Consider the following 22,955-nt stretch of genomic DNA (forward strand, 5'->3'; position numbering starts at 1 on the left):
AAACCTGAGGAACGGCGCAATGCTTAAGAGGGGGGGGTTATTCAGCAGACACTGTGAGGAAGATTTCCTTACTTCATCCGTCGACCCCCCCCAGAAGACCCCTACCAAGCAGAATGCACATGAGCAAGGAAATCCCATCCATTCCGAGAACTCATTATCATATCCCTGCCTTCTATTTAGCATAAGCTTGTTTATGTAGATAAGGTAGCTATATAAGATTGAAGAAGCTATTGTAGCGGCTGCTGTGATTTGTCCCCCCCGCCCAGTGTGCTGTTTGCTTGCTTTTACTCCCAATAAAATTTTAAAAGAGATTTTTCTGGTCAGCTCATTTATAACAGAGTTCATCAACAATTAACTGCAATGGTTCAATTTCTATTCCCTACCTCTTTTTTTTCTTTCAGAGTATAAGAATATTTTCCATCTTGCCGTAACAGGCTTTCCAGTTCCCACACTATGAGCAGAACTCTACTATGTGATGAAAACCTGCTGTGCTTACACACCAACACCTATCTTTGTTGATACCTAGTCTCAGAGCTCAATTTTCCCCCTACCTCTTTATTTCCATCCTTCAGAGACTAAAGGCTTCCCAGCTCTATACCATGTGGAGCAGCTGCTATCCCTCTGCTTTATCCCCAGTTTGTGAGGAACACACAGCAAACCCAAGTCAGACACAGACTACCAGATCCTACCTTGGCAACTGGTGATTTCCTCAGATTGGCCTTAAGAATAGCAACTCGGGACTTTTCATCAGGCAGAGGGATGTAGATGAGTTGATCCAGGCGGCCAGGGCGCAAGATGGCTGGGTCAATGATGTCTGGCCTGTTGGTGGCACCAATAATGAAGACGTTTTTCTTGGTGGACATGCCATCCATCTCTGTCAGGATCTGGTTGATGACACGATCTGCAGCACCACCACCATCTCCAATATTCCCACCTCGAGCCTTTGCAATGGAGTCCAGTTCATCAAAGAAAAGTACACAAGGGGCTGCTTGGCGGGCCTGAAAAAAGCAAATGGGAACGATTACTCCATGTTAATACCATCAGGTGGGGAGTAAGCTGATTTCACACTAAGCCCACTGTACAATTAAAACAGCTCAGGAATACCAGAACACTACTGCCACAAGAAGATGAACTGTTCCAGAACAGTCTCCTGCCACACAAACCCTCAGTTAAATTCTCCTGAACAACAAGCTGTATTTCCCCAGAGCTAGGAGCATTGTGAACCAAGCAGAAGAGTAGTTAACTCCAATTCCTAGAGGGAAAGTTGGAGCATATTTGCCTGGACCAGAACTTTCCCTGCAAGATCTGAGGATGTCAGTTGGTTATTTAAGCACTCAAGTATCAGTAGGTGAGGTGTATCAAATGGAAAGAGGAAATCCAATTGTTGTCTTCAGCTACCTAACGGGTAATTATAGGGAAAAGGGAGCCAGATTCTTCTTCGAGATGTGCAGTGGAAGGATGAAAGACCACAGGCACAAATGGCTGTAAAGAAAATTCCAGTTAGAAATAAGGGAAAAAATAATTCTTCACAAGGAGAGCTCAAACACTAGCACAAAGCCCAGAGAGGTCAGAGATTCTCCATCCTTCACACATGCTCCAAACACGAGGTCCTGAGCAATCTGATTGAATTTCCAAATTATCTCCCTGCTCTGGACAAACAGCTGGACCAGATAGTCTCTGAGGTTCACTCTCAACCTAAATTTTTCTCTCTCGCTCACCTTCCAACTCTGCTCTTTCAGCACCTTCCCTGACCACAGGAGTGAGGATTCCCAAGATAATCCATGCAGATACCTCCTGGGACAGGAGATCACACTGTCTATGGGGGAACTGGGCAGTGGGAGTGGGCTCCTCTCTAGCCATATATTGCAGGACAAAAATAGAATAGCTCATTTGGAAGGGACCTACAATGATCATCTAGTCCAACTGCAGAAGAACTTGTAACATGTTTTGAAAATCTGTAGAAGGTGATGGTTAATGAGGTATCCAGTTTTCAGGCATGCTGAGAATACCTATGCCATTCTAATGCTATCCTCACTGCTAAGACACTGGGGCATTTATCATTTTGTAACAACAGATAAAAATTGCAGCAGGAGAAAACCATTTAGCTATGTAGCCAAAGAGAATTCATAAACATTAGGAAAGCAGCCTCTGCTCTCAGTGCAAGTGGGGAAAACACAAACAAGAAGCAAGTCAATAAGACAGGTGCAGTGGAGACAATGTTTTGGGGGTACATCAGCACAAACATAGCACAAGGAGTAAAAGATACACTTACCTTGTCAAAGATCTCACGCACGTTAGCTTCAGACTCACCAAACCACATGGTGAGCAATTCTGGCCCCTTGATGGAAATGAAGTTTGCCTGGCATTCATTGGCAATGGCTTTAGCAAGCAGTGTCTTACCACAACCAGGTGGCCCATAGAACAGAACCCCTTTCGATGGGGTCATGCCAAATTTGAGGAACTTGTCTGGATGCTCCACAGGATACTGGAAAACAAAAAAAACCAAAAACCTCTTGTGATGAGCCAGAACATGTCTATACTTTGGAATCACAAAATGGTTTGGGTTGCAAGAGACCTTCAAAGATCATCTAGTTCCAACCTTCCCTGCCATGGGCAAGGACATCTTTTACTAGATCAGTTTTGTTTCTGTTCCTACCAGAAACACTGTCTGAGATTTCTGGTGGGTTAAACACAAGATTTTGCCTGCTTGGTGTCACTGGAGTTTTAAAATGGGCACTGGTTTGAAAAAGCACCACTCTCTTAAACAGTCTATTTCCACTCATGAACCAAGCACCAGTTCAAGTAGCTTTCCAGCACACTTAACCCCAGCTTCACTCTGCCCTGCAGAAGCAAAAAGATAACAACTCATTATCTAACCTATTTGCTCTCTCCTCCAGAGACAGGCAAGATATCTGATGTAAGCACTTATCCTCCACAACGAGTTCAGAGATAGGCGATGATTTTAATGCCAGAAAATGAGACTGAAAAGTAGATTCTTTTATTCATATACAGGCTGTTTCTACAGTACTAACTGAAAGCAGGGACGTATCAGAGCCAAATCACCCCAACACAGACAGGCACCAGAAGTTTCCACAGACCATTCATGACTTTGTTCCAGCCTAGAACACAGCTTCACAACTACTTCTCACCTGTCCCTATGCTAATGGAAAGCCCTTCAGAGGCTCTCTGTATGAGAATCTTCATCCACTTTCTGTCATATAAAGCCACCACATAACAGCATTTCTTAGCAGTGGTCCCACTGCTGGTCTCCACTTAAAAGAGAAGCAGAACTTCTGCTGTTTCTGCATGTAGCAAAACACCCACCAAAGATGTCACTGTAGACTCAGCTAAAGAAAGCCTGATGCTGCTTCCCAGCACCTTCCTCCCCCTTTCTTCACACTAAGATGGAATAGTATAGTATTTTCAGTCCATTACAAGAAAATACCATTAAAATTCTGCATAGGAATGTGAAGGGAGTTCTAGATTTTATTATTATAATTATTTTTCAAGCTGACTAGGCAAAAATCTGTTGGAGACCCTTACCTGTACAAGTTCCTGAAGTTCTCTCTTTACATCTTCTAGACCACCAATATCTTCCCAGGTAACTTGTGGCACCTCCACCACAGTCTCACGAAGAGCAGAAGGGTTGCTCTGGCTCAGAGCCCACTATTATTAGAAGAAACAGCATTATGTGAGTTCCAACGTGTTATGTTCACATGCTTCAGATGAGCAATTAGACATTACACCCAAAAGAAAGAGGGGCACTCTTGCGTTACCCTGAAGTCATCCATGGTCACAGCCAGTGAGTTCATGACTTCAGCATCAATGGTTTCATCTTCTAGGTCTATGAGATCCATCTTCTTTCTGATAGCCTGAAGAGCAGCTTCTGAGCAAAGAGCAGCCAAGTCAGCACCAACATGGCCATGGGTCTCATTTGCCACCTGAAAGCAGAGCACTGATAGTGACTCATAAGGATACAAGCAAGCTCTCTACAAGGGCAATGCATGCTCTGGTCACTCAGAGGTGCAACAAAACTCCGGAAGACAGTGTTCTGATGCAAATTCAAAACAAGTGCTATCACATATTTAACAGGCAAAGATGCTGCTGTTCCATCTCCTACTTGAGATCAAAGCTGCAACTGAAATTCAGATGATGGTGGTGTGGTTTAAGAGCTACCAGGTGGGCAGGTGGGAACCTGACTCCCAGGTGGAATCTGACTCTGACTCTGGGGGGAGTCACCCTAACCCTGAGGGTGTCACTGGATCAGGTTATTCCCTTCCCTTTTCCTGCCTCTGTTTAAGGGGCAGGAACTTGCAGGTAGCTCTCTCTGGCCTTTCACCTTCCTGCGACCTGCTGACCACGTGGTCGGGCCTACATCCAGAGAATCCATTGCCATCCGTGATCTGGTTCTGTACATATCTGTATTTATCCCTTCCCCCTATATCCCTGTACATCCTTTTTCCCTAAATACCTTTTATTTTTTGTAAAAATTATTTTTTAACATATAATTTCTGTTAAAGTCTTTTGTTCACCCCTTTTACTTCCCCCTTACCTTTTCCCTATGGGGGCACTGGGAGGGGGAAGTGGGGGGTAATTTACTTTCTGTTCTGTGGGTTTGAGTCCTGGAAACCCAAATGGTGACAGGTGTGCAGAAGGATAACCCCGAGGACTGCAGTTCTTCATTCAGGACAGAGATTACAGTAACCATCCAGTATAATCAGAATGTTCATCCAGCTCTTTGAACACCGTTTCAAGCTTTCTTTATTTTTAAAGACAATACCACAGCAAACAAACTCAGGAGGACAGTGGCAAGGCACTTCCAGACTGCACTGATAGAAGTTCATTTCACTTAGCCATGCCATTCTTCACTAACGAGGATTTTTGGTCACTGGTAAACTAGTTTGTAGGACTTCCAGAGGTCACACATTTGCTCAGTTTCATGTTATCCTAAATGATCATAGACAAGCTTTCCTAATAGCATGTTACTCACCTGTTCCAGATCCACATCATCAGCTAGTTTCATATTTTTTGTGTGGATCTGCAGGATCTCCAGGCGCCCAGTGGCATCTGGGATACCAATATCTACCTCTCTGTCAAAACGACCTGGGGAATACAAAATATATGTTGAGCTGCTGATTCTGCGAACTGAAGGAGATGCAGTTGCTGCCTTCCTCTGACAGAGGAACATGATGATGAGCCACAAACACAAACAATTTCAGAAAACACCAGAACTTCGAGTTTCTCTGCAGCATCTATCAGCACAGTAGCAGAATCAGATCAGAGGACAAAAGGGTTTAGCTCTTTAGGGAACATGAGACTATTGTATTAACAAGAGTTCAAGATTATATAAACACAGGGGATTCCTGTTTTTTTTTTTTCCAAGCCGCATTTATAGGAAAATATATTTCCCCTAACCAATACATAAGACATTTTTGTTTATTTCTACCTTTGTGACCTCAGCACAGGAGTCCACAAATACTGGGAATTAATTTTTTTGAACTTTCATAGTAGTACCCAAGTGGTGAAAAACATGAATTGCCCCAATATCTGGGGAGGCAAGAAATTTATGTATTACTGCGATATTAATTAAGGTACATACACCTATGATTTTCCTCTAGCCATAGCTACATACTGAAGAGTCCATTTTTTTCTGTAAACTTGGCTTTGCCAACTGGTCATACAACAGACATGCAGCTATACAGAGAGAAAACTAGGAGAGCCAAAGCACAGCTAGAGCTCAACCTAGCTACAGCCATTAAGAGGTGTTTCAATAAATACATTAACAACAAAAGGAGGACTAGGGAAAATCTCCATCCTTTGTTGGATGCAGAGGGAAACATAGTGACTAAGGATGAGGAGAAGGCTGAGGTGCTCGATGCCTACTTTGCCTCGGTCTTTAGCACTGGATCCAGCAGTTCCCTGGACACCCAGCCTCATGAACTGGGAGTCAGGAAAGGGAATCAGAATGAGGACATCACAATAAATGAGGAAGTGATCAGTGATCTGTGATCTGCTATGCCACTTAGACGCACACAAGTCTATGGGGCCAAGTGGGCTTACACCCAAGGGTGCTGAGAGAGTTGGCAGATGTGCCCACCAAGCCACTTTCCATTCTTTACCTGAAGTCCTGGCTAACTGGGGAGGTCTAATGGACTGGAGATTAGCAAACGTAACATGCATCTTCAAGAAAGGAAGAAAGGAGGATCTGGGAAACTATAGACTTGTCAGTCTGACCTCAGCGTCAGGGAAGGTCATGGAACAGATCATCTCAAGCGCCATTACACGACACATAGAGAACAACCAGGGGATCAGGCCCAGTCAGCATGGGTTTATGAAGGGCAGGCCCTGCCTGACGTACCTGATTTCCTTCTATGACAAGATGACTCGACTGTTGGATGAGGGAAAGGCTGTGGATATTGCCTACCTAGAATTCCAAAAAGCCTTTGACACTGTTTCCCACACAATTCTTGTGGACAAACTGGCTGCTCATGGCTTGGATGAGCACACACTCTGCTAGATAAAGCACTGGCTGGGCGAACAGGCCCAAAGAGTGGTGGTCAATGGAGTTAAATCCAGCTGGTGGCCGGTCACAAGTGGTGTTCCTCAGGGCTCAGTGTTGGGACCACTTCTGTTTAACATATTTGTTGATGACCTTGATGAAGACAGAGTGTGTCATCAGTAAGTTCACAGATGACACCAAATTAGGTTGGAGTGTTGATCTTCATGAAGGTAGGGAGGCTCTACAGAGGGACTTGGATAGATTGGATTGATGGGCCAATGTTAATAGGATGAGTGTGATGGTTGGAAACTGTCTTTATAATTTTTCTTCTCAAAGTTCAAGCAGAGAAAGCAAAAGAGTGTAAATAAGTCACTATTGGGTCTAAGAAAGCAAAATAATGATTGTTCTAAACACTTCCATTGGATAGATAGAAATGTTTAAGAACCACTACTCAAAACAGAGTTTGGGCAGTCGGGGCAACTTGCAGGGCTCTCTGGCTGCTGCTTCTTCTTCTCTTCTGGCTGGAAATAACACACTGAACTTGGCGAGCTAAGTTAACAGCTTCTCTGCTTCTATCTCTCTGCCTTCTGCCAGGGGGGTCTGGGGGGAGGCCCCCTAGGGAGGACCCCTCAGGGGAAGCAAAGGGAGCTTGGTTGTGCTTTTCTGTTGATTATACATATATTTGTAAATGTTGTGAATTGTGTATATTTGTACATATTCATTGCATTTCATCATAGATTGTAGATTTGCTTGTAAATACAGCTTTCATTTGCTTTCCAGACTGAGCTAGCCTGGTTATTGTCAGTGGGGGGGATTTCAGCTCTCACACTGATACAGATGAGCTTCAAAAAGGCCAAACGCAAGGTCCTGCACTGGGGTCACAACAACCCCAAGCAATGCTACAGGTTGGGGAAGTGTGGCTGGAAAGCTGTCTGGCTGAAAGGGACCTGGGGGTTCTAATTGACAAGCAACTGAATGTGAGCAAGCAGTGTGCCCAGGTGGCCAAGCAAGCCAATAGAATCCTGGCTTGTATTAAAAATGCTGTGTCCAACAGGATTTGGGAGGTGATTGTCCCCTTATACTCAGCTGTGGTGAGGCCACACCTCGAGCATTGTGTTCAGTTGTGGGCACCTCAATACAAGAGAGATTTCGAGGTGCTGGGGTGAGTGCAGAGGAGGGCAACAAAGCTGGTGAAAGGCCTGGAGAATAAATCTTATAAAGAGCAACTGAAGGAGCTGGGCCTGTTTAGTTTGAAAAATTTGAGGCTGAGGGGAGACCTCATTGCTCTCTACAACTACCTGAAAGGACATTGTAGAGAAGGCTGGTGCTGGTCTCTTCTTACAGGTAATTAGTGATAGAACAAGAGGGAATGGCCTCACACTATGACTGGGGAGGTTTAGACTGGACATTAGGAAAAAAAAAAAAAAAAATCACAGAAAGAGTAGTCAGGCATTGGAATAGGCTGCCCAGGGCAGTGGTTGAGTCACCAACCCTGGATGTGTTTAAAGGTCATTTTGATGTGGTGCTTGGGGATATGGTTTAGGGGTGAACTTTATAGAGTAGGGTTATCAGTTGGACTTGGTGATCCTGAGGGTCTTTTCCAACCTGAATGTTTCTGTGATTCTTTGAGAAGATCCTCTTGTTATTAAAACTACCAGTTTCTCAGATCCCAAAGTGCCTGTGCAAAAAGCAACCTGCATAAAAGCGATGTGTGAGAGGACTGATTTAAGATCTCTGAAGTTAGCTCTTATTGACCCTGTGTGGTTAACTCCCTTTATCCATGGCCAAGCAATCAGCCTTAAAATGTATGTAGCTAAGCTCCAGGACAGCATGCAAACTGCCCATGTTATGAATGCTGCTGTGGCTCAAGCGCAGCCTCCACAGCAGTCAGTACACATATTTATTGGCTTTGGCTAAGCTGTAGTTATTCTCCTCAGAGCATCTTTCTAGTGCTGTAGCTGGGTGACGCTAACACACCAGTGTTTTGGCTACTGCTGAACAAGCACCCAGGCTGTGCTTTTCCAACATTTCCCCACCCCAAGAGTATGCTAAGGGGTGGGCAAGATCTTGGGAGGGGACACAGCTGGGCCAGCTGACGCAAACTGGTCAAAGGGGTATTCCATGCCCTATGATGTCAGCTCAGATACAAGAACTAAGTGAAAGAAGGAAGTGGGGGATATTTGCCGATGGCATCTGTCCTCCACAGAAATCACTACCCTGCTTCCCAGGAGTGACTGACCACCATCTGCTGATAGGAAGTAGAGAATAACATCTCTCTTTGCTTTTGCTTCTGTGTGCAGCCTTTGCTTCTGCTTAGCATTATTAAAATTCTTCTACCTTATAACCAGCCTTTTGTTATATTTTCCCCTCTCCATCTAAGAAGGGGAGTGATAGAGCAGCTTTGGTGGGCATTTGGACCCCAGCCAGGGCCAAACCACCACAGTCCTTTTTGGCGTGTTGGCTGGGAAATATAACTACAGCTTTGCTTTAAGCCTGCTTTAGTTAAGACACAAGCTCCTGTGCTGGTCAAGGAGCTTGTTAACAGCATTAATTTGTCTTGGAATATTTCCTTTGTTTGGGAACATGCCTAGACAGATAATGGCTGTGTGTTTTTTCCTAGTGTTGGAAGCCCTGTTGTTCTGAGGGAGCTATGTTGTGGGGGTTATCATCTCTTTCTCCCCACTTGAGATGGATATAGAGAGTTTTATTATGCAGGCCCCCAAGGTTCTGGTTCATCCCTATGTGAGCTCTTTAATACTGCTGATCAATATCACTGGCATTTTACGGGCTTTGTGGAACTTGGTGCCATCATGGCATGAAAGGAGACAGCTTTTGGGTGAAGAAATACAGAAATGTGCCCTGAGGCAGCTGGTCCCTGGGTGGCAGGGTGAGTGGACGGATTTGGGCAGATTCCTAGGATGGTTATCACCTCCCATAGCCTGGGACTTTACCCCAAAAGAGGCAAGTAATCCTGGTAAATTAACTCACCACCTGATAGAAGGGTGCCTCGCCTACCCCAATGAAAACCAGCAACTTCTATCACTGTATTGGGGCCTGGCCTGTGCTTACCGAGACACAGTTCAGTACTCTAAGAGGACTGTGGCTGAGGCAGGCACCCAAAGGTCACCTGAGGATACCATGGTTGAGATGGGGACCCAAACAGCAACCAGATTATTGCCCCAGTAGATGGGGGGGGGGGGGGAGGGGGGGGGAGTGGACAAGAAGGTCAACAGGTCCCTATCATCGATTAGTAAGGGAGGAGGAGGATTCTGATCAAGGGACTGGTCCATCAACTGGGAAATCAGAGGGAGGGAGTGAAATCAAGAAGGAAGCAGAGACTACCCAGTCCCTGACCTCAGCAGATCTTAGAGAGATGTGGAAGGATTACAGCCACCAGCCAGGAGAGTGGTTTGCTGCTTAGCTGCTCCGGTGCTGGGATAACGGGGCTGATGATCAACTGCTAGAAGGGAAAAGAGGCCCAACAACTGGGACCCATTGCCAGAAACAGAGGTATTGAGAAAGGAATTGCAAAAGAAACAGGCATATGCAGACTCTGGAGATGACTCCTGTTAAGTGTGAGGTCAAGGTACCCATGCAAGGAAGACCTTGTGAATTTTCCATGGAAGTGGAGCACCGCAGATGAAGGCATGCATTACTTGAGAGAACTAGTGGTGTTGGAAGTTATCTACAGTGACCTAGACAATCAGAGTGTCCCCACAGATCCAGAGGATGTCCCATGCACATGGGCCATGTGGAGAAAGGCGATTCAGGGTACCGCAGTGTCATACTCTAACAACTTAGTGATTATGTATTATTTGGATCTGGTTACGCAATCGGTGGAGACTGTGTCAGCTTGGCTTCAAAATTTTGAGGATAATCACTGTACCACCTCAACCCCACAAGCCAGTGCCTCATCTACCAGGTGTACCCCAAGAAATCAGTCCTCTCCTGTCCCAGTCAGAGGGAAGGGGAACCCCAGGCACATGCCACGTGGAACACTTTTTTTTTTTTTTTTTTTTTTGTTTCCCTGTGTGACCAGGGGGAGGACATGAGGAAGTGGGATGGTGAACATACTTCTAAACTGGAAGCTCACATACATGAACTGAGAGGGAAGACAGTAGTTAGGAAGGGATCACCTAAGAAGGCAGTCCAAGTAGCTGCTGTAGAGAGTCAAGAAGGTAATCAACGATCTTCCAGGCAGAGAAGAACTGAGGTTACATCCCTTGATCCTGATGAGGGGACCTCTGCTCTGGCACCACCAAGATCAGAAAGTCAATACTCTGATGAAGACCAGAAGTAGAGGGTCCCTGCCTTCAGCCAGGAGGAGGAAAGGGATAACAGGGTATACTGGACTGTGTGAATTCGATGGTCTGGCACATCAAAGCTACAGAAGTATAAGGCATTGATAGACACAGGTGCACAATGTACATTGATGCCATCTGGGCATAAAGGTGCTGGATCCATCTGGATTTCTGGAGTGACAGGAGGCTGCCAAGAATTGTCTGTACTAGAAACTGACATGAGCCTAACAGGGAACAAGTGGGAAAAACCATCCCATTGTGACTGGCCCAGAGGCCCCTTGTATTCTTGGCATAGATTACCTCAAGAGAGGGTACTTCAAGGACCCAAAGGGCTATCAATGAGCTTTTGGTGTGGCCACAGTGAATACAGAGAAGATCAGACAGCTGTCTACCTTGCCCAGCCTTTCAGAAGATCCCTTTGTTGTGGGATTGCTGCAGGTTGAGGAATAACAAGTGCCAATTCCTACCAGGACGGCGCACCGGCGGCAATATTGCACAAACTGAGACTCCCTGGTTCCTATCCATGAGCTGATTTATCAGTTGGAGATCCAGGGGGTGATCAGCAAGACACACTCGCCTTTTAATAGTCCCATCTGGCCAGTGCAGAAATCTGACAGAGGGTGGAGATTAACAGTGGACTATTGTGGCATGAACGAAGTGACGCCACCACTGAATGCTGCTGTACCAAACATACTGGAGCTCCAGTGTGAGCTGGAGTCAAAAGCAGCCAAATAGTACACTACAACTGACATCACAAATGCATTCTTCTCGATTCCTTTGGCAGCAAAGTGCAGGCCACAATTTGCTTTCACAGAATCAACCATGTTGGAAGAGACCTCCAAGACCATCAAGTCCAACCAATCACCCAACCCTGTCTAATCAACTAGACCATGGCACTAAGTGCCTCATCCAGTCTTTTCTTAAACACTTCCAGGGACGGAGGGGTGTGCAATACACCTGGAATCGACTTCCCCAAGGGTGGAAACATAGCTCCACCATTTGCCACAGACTATTCCAGACTGCACTGGAAAAGGGTGATGCCCCTGAACATTTACAATACATCAATGACATCATTGTGTGGGGTGACAAGGCAGAAGTGTTTGAGAAGGGAGAAAAAAAAAAAAAAATCATTCAGGGTCTTCTGAAGGCTGGATTTGCCATAAAGAAAAACAAGCTCAAAGGACCTGCACAGGAAATTCAGTTCCTGGGAATAAGATATAGTTCACAGAGGTACGGTATCGCCTGCAGGCATTGCCCAGACACCTAAAGTATTTGAGCCAGCTGGTATTGGTTACAATGCCTCAGGTTGGGACAATGGAAATGGTACTAACAACAGTACCCACCTTTAACCAAATTATGCTAGTTAAGATAAAACCAAGCAGTTTTCCTTTCTTTTCTTTTACAGATGCCCCAATGTCTTTGAATTGCACCTGGGAGCAAGAATCACCACCATATGTGGAGCTGGAGTATCTGCAAGGACTGCTAATGATTCTGATTACAATACTGCTACTTTTAATTATAGTGTGAAAAATCCTACTAATGCTAATTTTGTGAATGATATATTACAACTAATCTAATCTTTGCACTAATATAAAATGTCTGCATACTTAACCCCTCCATGACTCTGCTGAGACTCTAGTAAATTGGGAAAAAACAGGACATGACAACATAATAAATTGAATAAGAGAGAAATGTCAGAACACCCAAAGCCCCTTCACAGAAAATTGACAACATCAACATACATTTGGACTACTGACTACTGTCATTTTTGGTCTTGTGTCAGAAGAATTAAACATGCAACTACAAGCAACATTGAAGGTGACACTATAAAACCAACTGATTTTATATCTATTACTATTGCATATGAATGAAATATGTGGACATTTGAGTCTATCTAACAATACTTGTTGTGTTCACATAACAAATGTAACCTGAGATCTTAACAACTAACTACATCATATGAAATATGTTGCCAAGGCAGCAGAGAACTAAGGGAAAATATGGAGGTGGGGTGGTTGGATTATCTTTGGAATTAGTTTATTTTTTTCATTACTGTGTTGATTACAAAGTTTTTTGCAATCTGTATTAATAATTGTCATTGTGACTATTATGTTTTATGCTTCATTGTCTTACAGTAAATCTAGGCTAAGCCAAATATTGATCTGTCAGACGCATATAGCATCTAATTTGACAGAATTGGAGACATCTGAATAAGGAGGAAAGGAAATACAGCATAAGGGATACTCCCAAAATTGATGTTATATGACCATGATTTGGGATTCCATGTTGAATGACCATAGTCACAGGATGGATGATGTGGTAAAACAACCTAGCTTGCTGTGGAATAGGAAAGCAAGTTAATTTAGCACGCTTCAGGACCAAGGTCATTTACGATCAGCAGGTGTTTGTGTTAAATGAAGATCCACAAAACTGGCCTACCAAGAGGAAGTCTTATGAAGAGAAGATGGCCCTGGTTTTGGCTAAAACTGATGAAGCAGGGCTCAAATAACATAAACACCCAACTTCAAAGCAGATTCTGAGGGCGAGGGTGCCTGAGCAAAGACCTTTGCTTAATTAGCTGCAATTTTAAAGTTGACACGCTTCAAGAAGGAAAATTAAGTACATGCTAAACATGACTAGGATACTCAACTTTGCTCCCAAATCATGCTAAATGTCACCTAGAAGGCAGGGACAAGCTGGGCTGGGGTATAAAACCCATGAGAGAGACATCTCTGGGGGCCACCTCCAACACCAGCACACATCTCACGATTGGCACCAGTACCAGGGCCAACGATGGGGGCACAGCATGGACCAGCACCACCACCAGGTACAGCAGCTGCAAGGGGGAAGAAGACAAGGATGGTTGACAGGCTGTGTTCCTTTTCCTTTACCCAAGAACTTTCTTGGTGAGAACTGCACCTTCGATATACGGCTTAACTTTGCTGCATTTATCTTCTGTATTAGAGCTATTGAAAAGGTTTGTGCCTCCGACTTTGTTGGATGTTACTCAGGATATATTAACCTGAGGTCATCTTGCAGTCAGTGCATTTATCACCAGCAATCCCAAATCTGTTTTATCTGCTGCTTTGAACAACTAAAACATTTAATTGCTTTAATTTTCTGAACCTGTGTCAGTGCAAGTCCTTACTAGGGCACTGGAAAAGAGAGGCAAACATTAATTTTGTCAAATAATTCCAGCAAGAGTCCTGGACTCTGAGACAGGCAAACATCAGGATCTTATCCTTAACATGGCAGCCCTTTAAGCTTTTCATCTTGAAATAGCCTCATCTAATTGATGAGGTAAAAAAGTATGCTACCCTCTAAGTATTTTATTTTTACAAGTTCTAGCCTAACATGATACCAAGGCTGGAAGTCTAGAAATTAATATCAAACAAGTAGCTAGAGACAAGTCAATAGATTATGTAGCACACAGGATATGTTTAATATTGATTTCTGCTCCAAGGCCCCTGAAAAGCATTGCTCATAACAAAGTTTACCCTTAGCTGCAGGCATGAATGCTGAAAGGAACAGGAAAACATTCCTGATTAATAAGTGGCTAAGAGGCTGTTGTCACCAACAAAATTTTGGGTTCTTTGATCTTGGGGAACTCTATATGGTCCCAGGTCTGCTAGCAACAGATGGGGTACACCTGTCGCAGAGGGGGAGAAAGATCTTGGCACACAAGCTGGCAGGGCTTGTACAAAGGGCTTTAAACTAGGCTTGAAGGGGGAGGGGAGCGAGCACAACATTACTAGACATGAACCAAAGGAGGCTAAGGGTGGTAAGCCACAGACAGGGGCAAAACCAGCAGCCCAGCTGAAGTGTATGTACACTAATGCACACAGCATGGGTAAGAAACAAGAGGAGCTGGAAGTCTTAGTACAGGAGGAAAACTATGATGTTGTCGCCATCACAGAAACATGGTGGGATGACGCTCACAACTGGAGTGCTGTAATCAAGGGCTACAGACTCTTCAGGAGAGACAGGAGAGGGAGAAGGGGTGGAGGAGTGGCCCTGTATATTAGGGAGACTCTGGACATCATGGAGGTAGAGACTAAGGATGATCAGGTTGAGTCCCTATGGGTAAGAATTAGGGGTAAGGCCAACAAGCTTGACATCCTGGTTGGAGTCTGTTATAGACCACCTAATCAGGAAGAAGAGGTTGATTTAATTTTCTTCAAGCAGCTGGAGGCTGCCTCAAGATCACTTCCCCTTGTTCTTCTGGGTGACTTTAACCTGCCAGACATCTGCTGGGAATCGAACACTGCAGAGAAGAGGCAGTCTAGAAGGTTCCTGGAGTGTATGGAGGATAGCTTCTTATCCCAGCTGTTAATGCGAGCCTACCAGGGGTTCAGCCCTGCTCGATTTGCTGTTTACAAATAGAGAAGGGCTGGTGGGAGATGTGGTGGTGGGAGGCTGCCTGGGGTCCAGTGACCACGAAATAATTGAGTTTTCAATATATGGTGAAACCAGGAGGGGCAGCACCAAAACCTCCACCCTGGACTTCCGAAGGGCAGACTTTGGCTTATTCAAGGAACTAACTCGGAAAGTTCCTTGGGAAACAGCCCTTAAAAACAAAGGGGTCCAGGAAGGCTGGACTTACTTCAAGAAAGAACTCTTGAAGGCACAGGAACAGGCTATGCCCATGTGCCGGAAGAGGATCCGACGAGGGAGACAACCGGACTGGATGAGCAAGGAGCTTCTAAGGAATTAAGGGAAAAAAAGAGGGTGTATCACCTTTGGAAAAAAGGGGACGTATCCCAGGATGAGTTTAAGGACATTGCTAAGTCTTGTAGGAAAAAAATTAGAGAGGCAAAAGCCCATTTAGAACTTAGACTGGCCATGGCCGTAAAAGAGAATAAAAAAATATTTCTATAAATATATTAATGGTAAAAGAAGAGGCAAGGACAACCTCCACTCCTTATTGGATGTGGAGGGGAATATAGTAACAAAAGACCAGGAAAAGGCAGAGGCACTTAACACCACCTTTGCCTCAGTCTTCAATAGTGGGACAGGCTGTCTGCAGGACAACTGGCCTCCTGGACTGGCAGATGGAATCGGGGACCAGTATAGTCCCCCTGTACTCCAGGAGGAAGCAGTAAGGGACTTGCTGACCCACTTGGATCCTCACAAGTCCATGGGACCTGATGGGATCCATCCTAGGGTGCTGAGAGAGCTGGCAGATGAGCTGGCCAAGCCACTCTCCATCATTTATCAGCAGTCCTGGCTCACAGGTGAGGTCCCTGATGACTGCAGGCTGGCCAATGTGATGCCCATCCACAAAAAGGGCCTGAAGGAGGAACCAGGAAATTACAGACCTGTCAGCCTGACCTCAGTGCCAGGCAAGGTTATGGAACAGGTCATCCTGAGTACAATCACACAGAACCTACAAGATGGTCAAGGGATCAGGCCCAGCCAGCATGGATTCAGGAGGGGCAGGTCCTGCCTGACCAACCTGATCTGCTTTTATGATCAGGTTACCCGTCTGGTGAATGCGGGGAAGGCTGTGGATGTAGTCTACCTGGACTTCAGCAAAGCCTTTGACACTGTCTGCCACAAGAAGCTCCTGGCAAAGCTGGCAGCTCGTGGTTTGGACAGATTCACTCTGAAATGGGTCAAGAACTGGCTGGAGGGCCGGGCCCAGAGAGTGGTAGTGAACGGTGCCACATCCAGTTGGCGGCCAGTCGCTAGTGGTGTCCCCCAGGGATCAGTGCTGGGCCCTATCCTATTCAATATCTTTATTGATGATGTAGATGAAGGAACTGAGTCCATCATCAGGAAGTTTGCAGATGACACCAAGTTAGGAGCAGGTGTTGATCTGTTGGAGGGTAGAAGGGCCCTGCAGAGGGACCTGGACAGGGTGGATGGGTGGGCAGAGGCCAACGGGATGAAATTTAACAAGGCTAAGTGCAGGGTTCTACACTTTGGCCACAACAACCCCAAGCAGCGCTACAGGCTGGAGACAGAGTGGCTGGAGAGCAGCCAGGCAGAAAGGGACCTGGGGGTGCTGGTTGATAGTAGCTGAACATGAGCCAGAAGTGTGCCCAGGGGGGCAGGAGAGCCAATGGCATCCTGGCCTGGATCAGGAATAGTGTGGCCAGCAGGACAAGGGAGGTTATTCTTCCCCTGTACTCACCTCTGGTCAGGCCACACCTTGAGTACTGTGTCCAGTTCTGGGCTCCTCAATTCAAGAGAGATGTTGAGGTACTGGAACGTGTCCAGAGAAGGCAACAAAGCTGGTGAGGGGTCTGGAACACAAACCCTATGAGGAGAGGCTGAGGGAGCTGGGGATGTTTAGCCTGGTGAAGAGGAGGCTCAGGGGTGACCTCATTGCTGTCTACAACTACCTGAGGGGAGGTTGTAGCCAGGTGGGGGTTGGTCTCTTCTCCCAGGCAACCAGCAGCAGAACGAGGGGACACAGTCTCAAGTTGTGCCAGGGGAGGTATAGGCTGGATGTTAGGAGGAAGTTCTTCACAGAGAGGGTGATTGCCCATTGGAATGGGCTGCCCAGGGAGGTGGTGGAGTCACCATCACTGGAGATGTTCAAGAGGAGACTGGATGAGGCACTTAGTGCCATGGTCTAGTTGATTGCTTAGGGCTGGGTGATAGGTTGGACTAGATGATCTTGGAGGTCTCTTCCAACCTGGTTGATTCTATGATTCTAAGTATCTGATACACACAAAAAAGATAACAATTATGGTTACCAAATCGCCTGAGTGCTGGGTCAATGCTGTTAGGTCGGTTGGTGGCTGCCATAACGATTACGTGTGCTCTCTGTTTCAGTCCATCCATAAGAGTCAGCAGCTGAGACACTATGCGACGTTCCACCTCTCCATGTGTCTATGGAGGGAGAAAGTAATGATCAGACCAAAAGCTCTAAAACATAGCACAGGAGCTAGTACTGCACCAGAGCAGACAGATACAACAGACGCAAGCTGTTAAGAAATATTGTGAACTAAATCGGATTCTTCTGATATACAACTGAATTCAAGCACTAAGTTAAATACTGCTTTACCCTGTAGCCAAATGCAGAGATTCACACCAGCTGCTACCAAAAAAGATGTACTCCTCTATCTTCTACAAGCTTTCTTTACCTTCTCTCTCTTAGGGGCAATGGCATCCAGTTCATCAATGAAGATGATAGCGGGAGCATTCTTCTCTGCTTCTTCAAAGGCTTTCCTCAGGTTGCTCTCGGACTCACCAGCCAGCTTGCTCATAATCTCAGGACCTGAAAAAATAATGGCACTGTGGCACCCAGAAGAGAGGCAGCTAGCCCCAAGGCATGCAGTTGATTTTTTTTAGTACAACATTCACATGGAAGTAATTTAGATTTCAAGCCAAAGCAAATACTATCAAGCAACTTCACTAAATTTGCAACTGAACAGGCAAGAACATGCAGAATTACATTTTATCATTATTCTGGTGTTTTCAGTTTACTTTAAAAGAACGCAGCACTAGTCAGTGAGCTACCTTTAGCTGCCTCTTTCCTTAGCCTATTTCACGCTTGGTAAGCTTTTCTGTTATATGCCACCACACACAGTTAATGTCAATCCTAGCTTGCAAGAGAAGCAATCAAATCATATGGCAATTAATTATCACAGTAGGGAAAAAAAAGCTGCAAGTTATTGAAGCTGTCTTTTGCTTGCATTACAGATTCACAGATTGCACTGAGTCGGAAGGGACCCTCTAAGGGCATCTTGTCCAACCTTCCCGCAGTGAGCACGGACACCTCCAACTAGATCATTCTTCCTTATGTACAACTTAAATCTACCCTGCTCCAGTTTAAAACCATTGCCCCTTGACCTATTGCTACAAGCCCTTTTAAACAATCCTTCCCCAGCCTTCCTGTAGGTCCCCCCCTGTAATGGGTTAAACAGCCTTTTTCCCTACAAAACAGAAGTAAGGGAGAGTAACACACAGAAAACCCCAACCAAAACCCAAAACCAACTCCAGGTTGAGATAAAGAGTTCAGATAAAGAGAGTTTTATATAAATGAGATAATATAGATGGGTTCCACCCCTCATACTTTGATGGCATCAGATTACACTGGGCAACTGTATCTACTAAAGTTTTATACTCTTGTGGGTTCAACTTGCCAAGCCATCAGTTCTGTACAGTCCAATAAACCCAGTTGTCCCTCTCCTCCATCTGGTTGGAGGCAGGACCCCTCTAATTTTTGACTGGAATCACTTGCATCTTGTGAAGATGCTTTGGGAGTCCCTTCAGGAGGAACAGAAGCAGTATCAGCTTGTCTGCTCTTTTTGGGTGATTTTCCACTGCAAACTGAGGCAACATCCTTTGGGGGAGAACTTCCTTGTAATTCACATACTCATGTAGATAGGACTGAAGTGGGTTTTCCATCCCACTTCCTCATGTCCTCCCCATGGTAAAACTACAGTGTGTGTTGTGTAGCTCCTAGATTTTCTCTCCCAGAGAGGAGAGCACCTGCTCCTCATGGCTGAAACACAGGCATCCCGTCCTTCAGTCTTATCAACCGTACCACTCAGCTTGGTATAATCTGCAAACTTGCTGAGTGTGCACTCAATCTCACTGTCTATATCATTGATGAAGATAATGACCAGCACTTGTCACCCATCTCCATCTGGAGAGCAAGCTGTTGACCACTACCCTTTGTATGCGATCATCCAACCAATTCCTTATCCACTGGATGGTCCACCCATCAAATTCATATCTCTCCAGCTTAGAGAGAAGGATGTTGTGGGGGACTGTGTCAAAGGCTTTACAATAGTCCAGAGAGATGACATCTGTTGATATACATTTAGTTCTGTAAGATCCTATAAATGAGTTTAAAAAAAAACCCAAAACCAAACAAGAAAACACCACCAAAAACCCAACATCCCAAAATTAAAAAAAAAAAATCTCAAACCCATTTCCTCTCAAAGAATAAATAAAAAAATAATAACTAAAAAAATGCGTAAGCACATCAATCCCAGAAGGACAGCATTCCCCCGAGATCTTCTACAATTGCTAAACACTAGTGCAGGATCACGGATTTATTCTGGTTTTACAGACTTTTCCATCATGCTGATGGGAGTGATAATGAAAAGTATGCTTCTAAGAAATCCAAGAAAAAGAAACCTGACCATCAGGAGTGCAAAGCTGCTTGCTAGCTGAAGTGTGCCAGCTGCAGAGCCACTGGTGCAGGCAAGTACTAAGAGTGTTTCATTATAAGTAACTCACCAATTCATACCAGTTCCATGCTTGGGACTATCAAACAGAACACATCACTAATTCTGACAACATTTTTATTATTCAATAGATGTACAAGTGTCTAAAGAAACATCTGGCTCATTAGCATGCAGTGACACCTTCCATACACTTAGGAGGTATATGACAAGGGTGACATACAATTAAAACCAGTCTGTTTACATCTGATATCTTGAGATACAAAGCAAGTCACTTCCCTACTGCTGCTCACTGCTATGCTGTGCTATACACTCCTTTCCTTTCACCTTCATGGGTCTGTGATTGAAATCAGAAAAGCAAAGCAACACTCCTTAAGTAAAAATGTTCAGTTATTCCAGCTCTGTGCTGGTTTGAGGCCAGCCAGAACATCTCTTGCCCCGAAAGGGACAAAAGAATGACACACGCAAACGGATTGGAGAGTGATGGAAAAAAGTTAAAATGGAAAAACGAATTGGTGAAGCTACAGAAAACTACAAACTACAAAGCATAGTGGAAAAGAACATCCTAAAGCATACAGAATCCCCTCACAGGATTCCCAAAAGCTTCCCAGTCCTCCCTTCCTCCCACCTGAGGGTCTACCCAACCCCTCAGGGCTCTTCCTTCCCCCCCCTCCCACTGCTAGGCAAGTCTCAGGCTGGCCAGGTCTGAGACTGCCCCCCCTCCATTCTCCTCCTGGCATTAGGCCTAGACAGGCCTAAGAGGCCTTGAGGATACTCCCCCGGCATTACCAGATAAGAGAGGACATCTCCCATGGGAGCAGAGGGAAGAAAGAGGAAGAGAATGACTCTGCAGATGGCCTTATAGGGCACAGGATTTATGGGTAGAAATACGCCATTTCCTGTGTCCACCCCTCTGGGTGGGCACCCAGGACACCAGAGGTGTATCTCATGTAGCAGTGGCAGGGGGCACCCAGCCTAAACTGCCACAAGCTCTGACTGTAAAATGCAACAGAAAAACAGTGAGGAAAATTCAGAATCTGGTCCTTATTGGACATAAGCCAGTATCCATCTCAACTGCTATAGGAGTAGCAATAGGAGGTTCTGTCACTTGTAGCTAAGTCCCAAGGTACTCATTATAGCTTTCAGGACAGTTCCTATGATTAATGTTATGTGAAACAGAAGAGGTCTTGTTCTTTACTTGAGGGGAAAATAGAAATCCACAGCAGATAAGCTTTTTCTCTGAATGGAACAAGCCAGGAGCAACAGAAACAAGTATCCTGCATCCATATGCATAGAATTATCTTACCACTTTACTCCCAGTTCTGCCTTCATCAACATAAATGAACACTCACAAAGCTGCATCACAAAGCTGTCTTTCATAGAATCATAGAATGCTAGGGCTTGGAAGGGACCTCCAGGGATCATTGAGTCCAACCCCCCTGCAAAGCAGGACCACTTAAGGCAGGTCACACAGGAACGCATCCAGAAGATCTCTAGAGAAGGAGACTCCACAACCTCTCTGGGCAGCCGTGTGTGGTCCATCACTCTCACAGCAAAAAAGTTTTTTCTCGTGTTTAGGTGGAATTTCCTGTGATTGAGTTTACATTCATTGTCCCTCATCCTATCACTGAAATGAGACTGGCTTCATCTTTCTGACAGCCACCCTTCAGATATTTGTAGACATTGATAAGGTCCCCTCTCAGCCTTCTCTTTTCCAGGCTAAACAGCCCCAGGTCTCTCAGCCTTTCTTCATAAGACAGATGCTCCAGTCCCTTAATCATCCTTGCAGCCCTCTGTTGAACTCTCTCCAGTAGTTCCCTGTCCCTCTTGCACTGGAGAGCCCGGAACTGTACACAATATTCCAGATGTGGTCTAACTAGGGCTGAATAGAGGGGGGAGGAGAACCTCCCTCGATCTGCTGGCCATACTCTTCTTAATGCACCTGAGTATACTATCGGTCTTCTTGGCCACCAAGGCACATTGCTGTTCCATGGATAACTTTTTATCAACCAGGACTCCAAGGTCCTGCTCTGTGGAGCTACTCTCCAGTACATCAACCCCTAACCTGTACTGGTGCAAGGTGTTATTATTCCCCAGGTTCAGGACTCTACACTTATCCTTTCTAACTAACCTGCTACAAAACACTCAAGCTTAAGGGAAGTGCCACTACAGATGCTTCCACACAAGTGTCCCCAGAGTCACACTTCAAAGAGGTAAGGAAGGATCTCATGGGGACAACATGGCTCTATAAGCTTTATTAATACCATCTATTATCATGAGATGAATGAACACACAGTATATCTGGGGGTCAAAGCAGCCACAAAACTTACCATTGATTAGAAAGAAGAAAGCCCCTGTTTCATTGGCCACTGCTCGGGCAATCAGTGTTTTACCAGTGCCAGGAGGACCGTACAACAGGATCCCACGTGGAGGCTAAAGGCAAAGGCAAGGGACTTAGATGTTGAGCTAGTATCTGAACACCTACGCATTTTCACAGTGAAGATGTAAACATTTGATAAAGCCAGCCTGAAATTGTGATGCAAACTCATGAAACATTGCTATCAACACCCTTACAAACAAAATCCTTGCCAGTAAGGAATAGTGCTGATTTAAAGCATTCCTCTGCTTTGCAAGTTGCCAGTATTTTAATGTGTCCAAAACATACAAGGAAATACTTTTGTAACACCAACATTAAAAAAAAAACATCCAAATTACTTATTCTTCTCCCACTATCTCAGACATCAAGAGTCATCCACAAGGGCAAACTCGCTCATCCACCTGGTGCACATGGGTACTTACCTTCACCCCTATGGCCTTGAAAAGCGCAGGGTGTCGGAGGGGAAGCTCCACCATCTCTTTGATTTGAGCCAGCTGCTTCCGGCAGCCACCAATGTCATCATAGCCCACTTCATTCAGTGACTCTTCTTCATCCTACCCGGTAGGAAATACATTAAACATGAGTGAAAACAATAGTTCAATAATTCCTCCTAGTCTACAGAACTCAGAAAT

General features: G+C 45.1%; 1 protein-coding gene across 1 annotated transcript in view; it reads right to left on the reverse strand.

Annotated features, from left to right (window-relative positions):
• LOC128979917 (transitional endoplasmic reticulum ATPase) overlaps positions 1-22,955 on the reverse strand; it is a 56,822-nt gene that overhangs the window by 8,493 nt on the left and 25,374 nt on the right. The window contains exons 6-14 of the mRNA XM_054398313.1: positions 22,746-22,877; positions 22,277-22,379; positions 17,895-18,028; positions 17,505-17,640; positions 4,991-5,103; positions 3,777-3,941; positions 3,544-3,666; positions 2,273-2,485; positions 690-998 (exon numbers count right to left, since the gene is read on the reverse strand). Coding sequence (XP_054254288.1) covers positions 690-998; positions 2,273-2,485; positions 3,544-3,666; positions 3,777-3,941; positions 4,991-5,103; positions 17,505-17,640; positions 17,895-18,028; positions 22,277-22,379; positions 22,746-22,877 — 1,428 coding nt within the window. The remainder of the gene's footprint in view (positions 1-689; positions 999-2,272; positions 2,486-3,543; positions 3,667-3,776; positions 3,942-4,990; positions 5,104-17,504; positions 17,641-17,894; positions 18,029-22,276; positions 22,380-22,745; positions 22,878-22,955) is intronic.

This window comes from Indicator indicator, assembly GCF_027791375.1.
Source record: "Indicator indicator isolate 239-I01 chromosome W unlocalized genomic scaffold, UM_Iind_1.1 iindW_random_scaffold_158, whole genome shotgun sequence".
Classification (NCBI taxonomy): Eukaryota; Metazoa; Chordata; class Aves; order Piciformes; family Indicatoridae; genus Indicator; species Indicator indicator.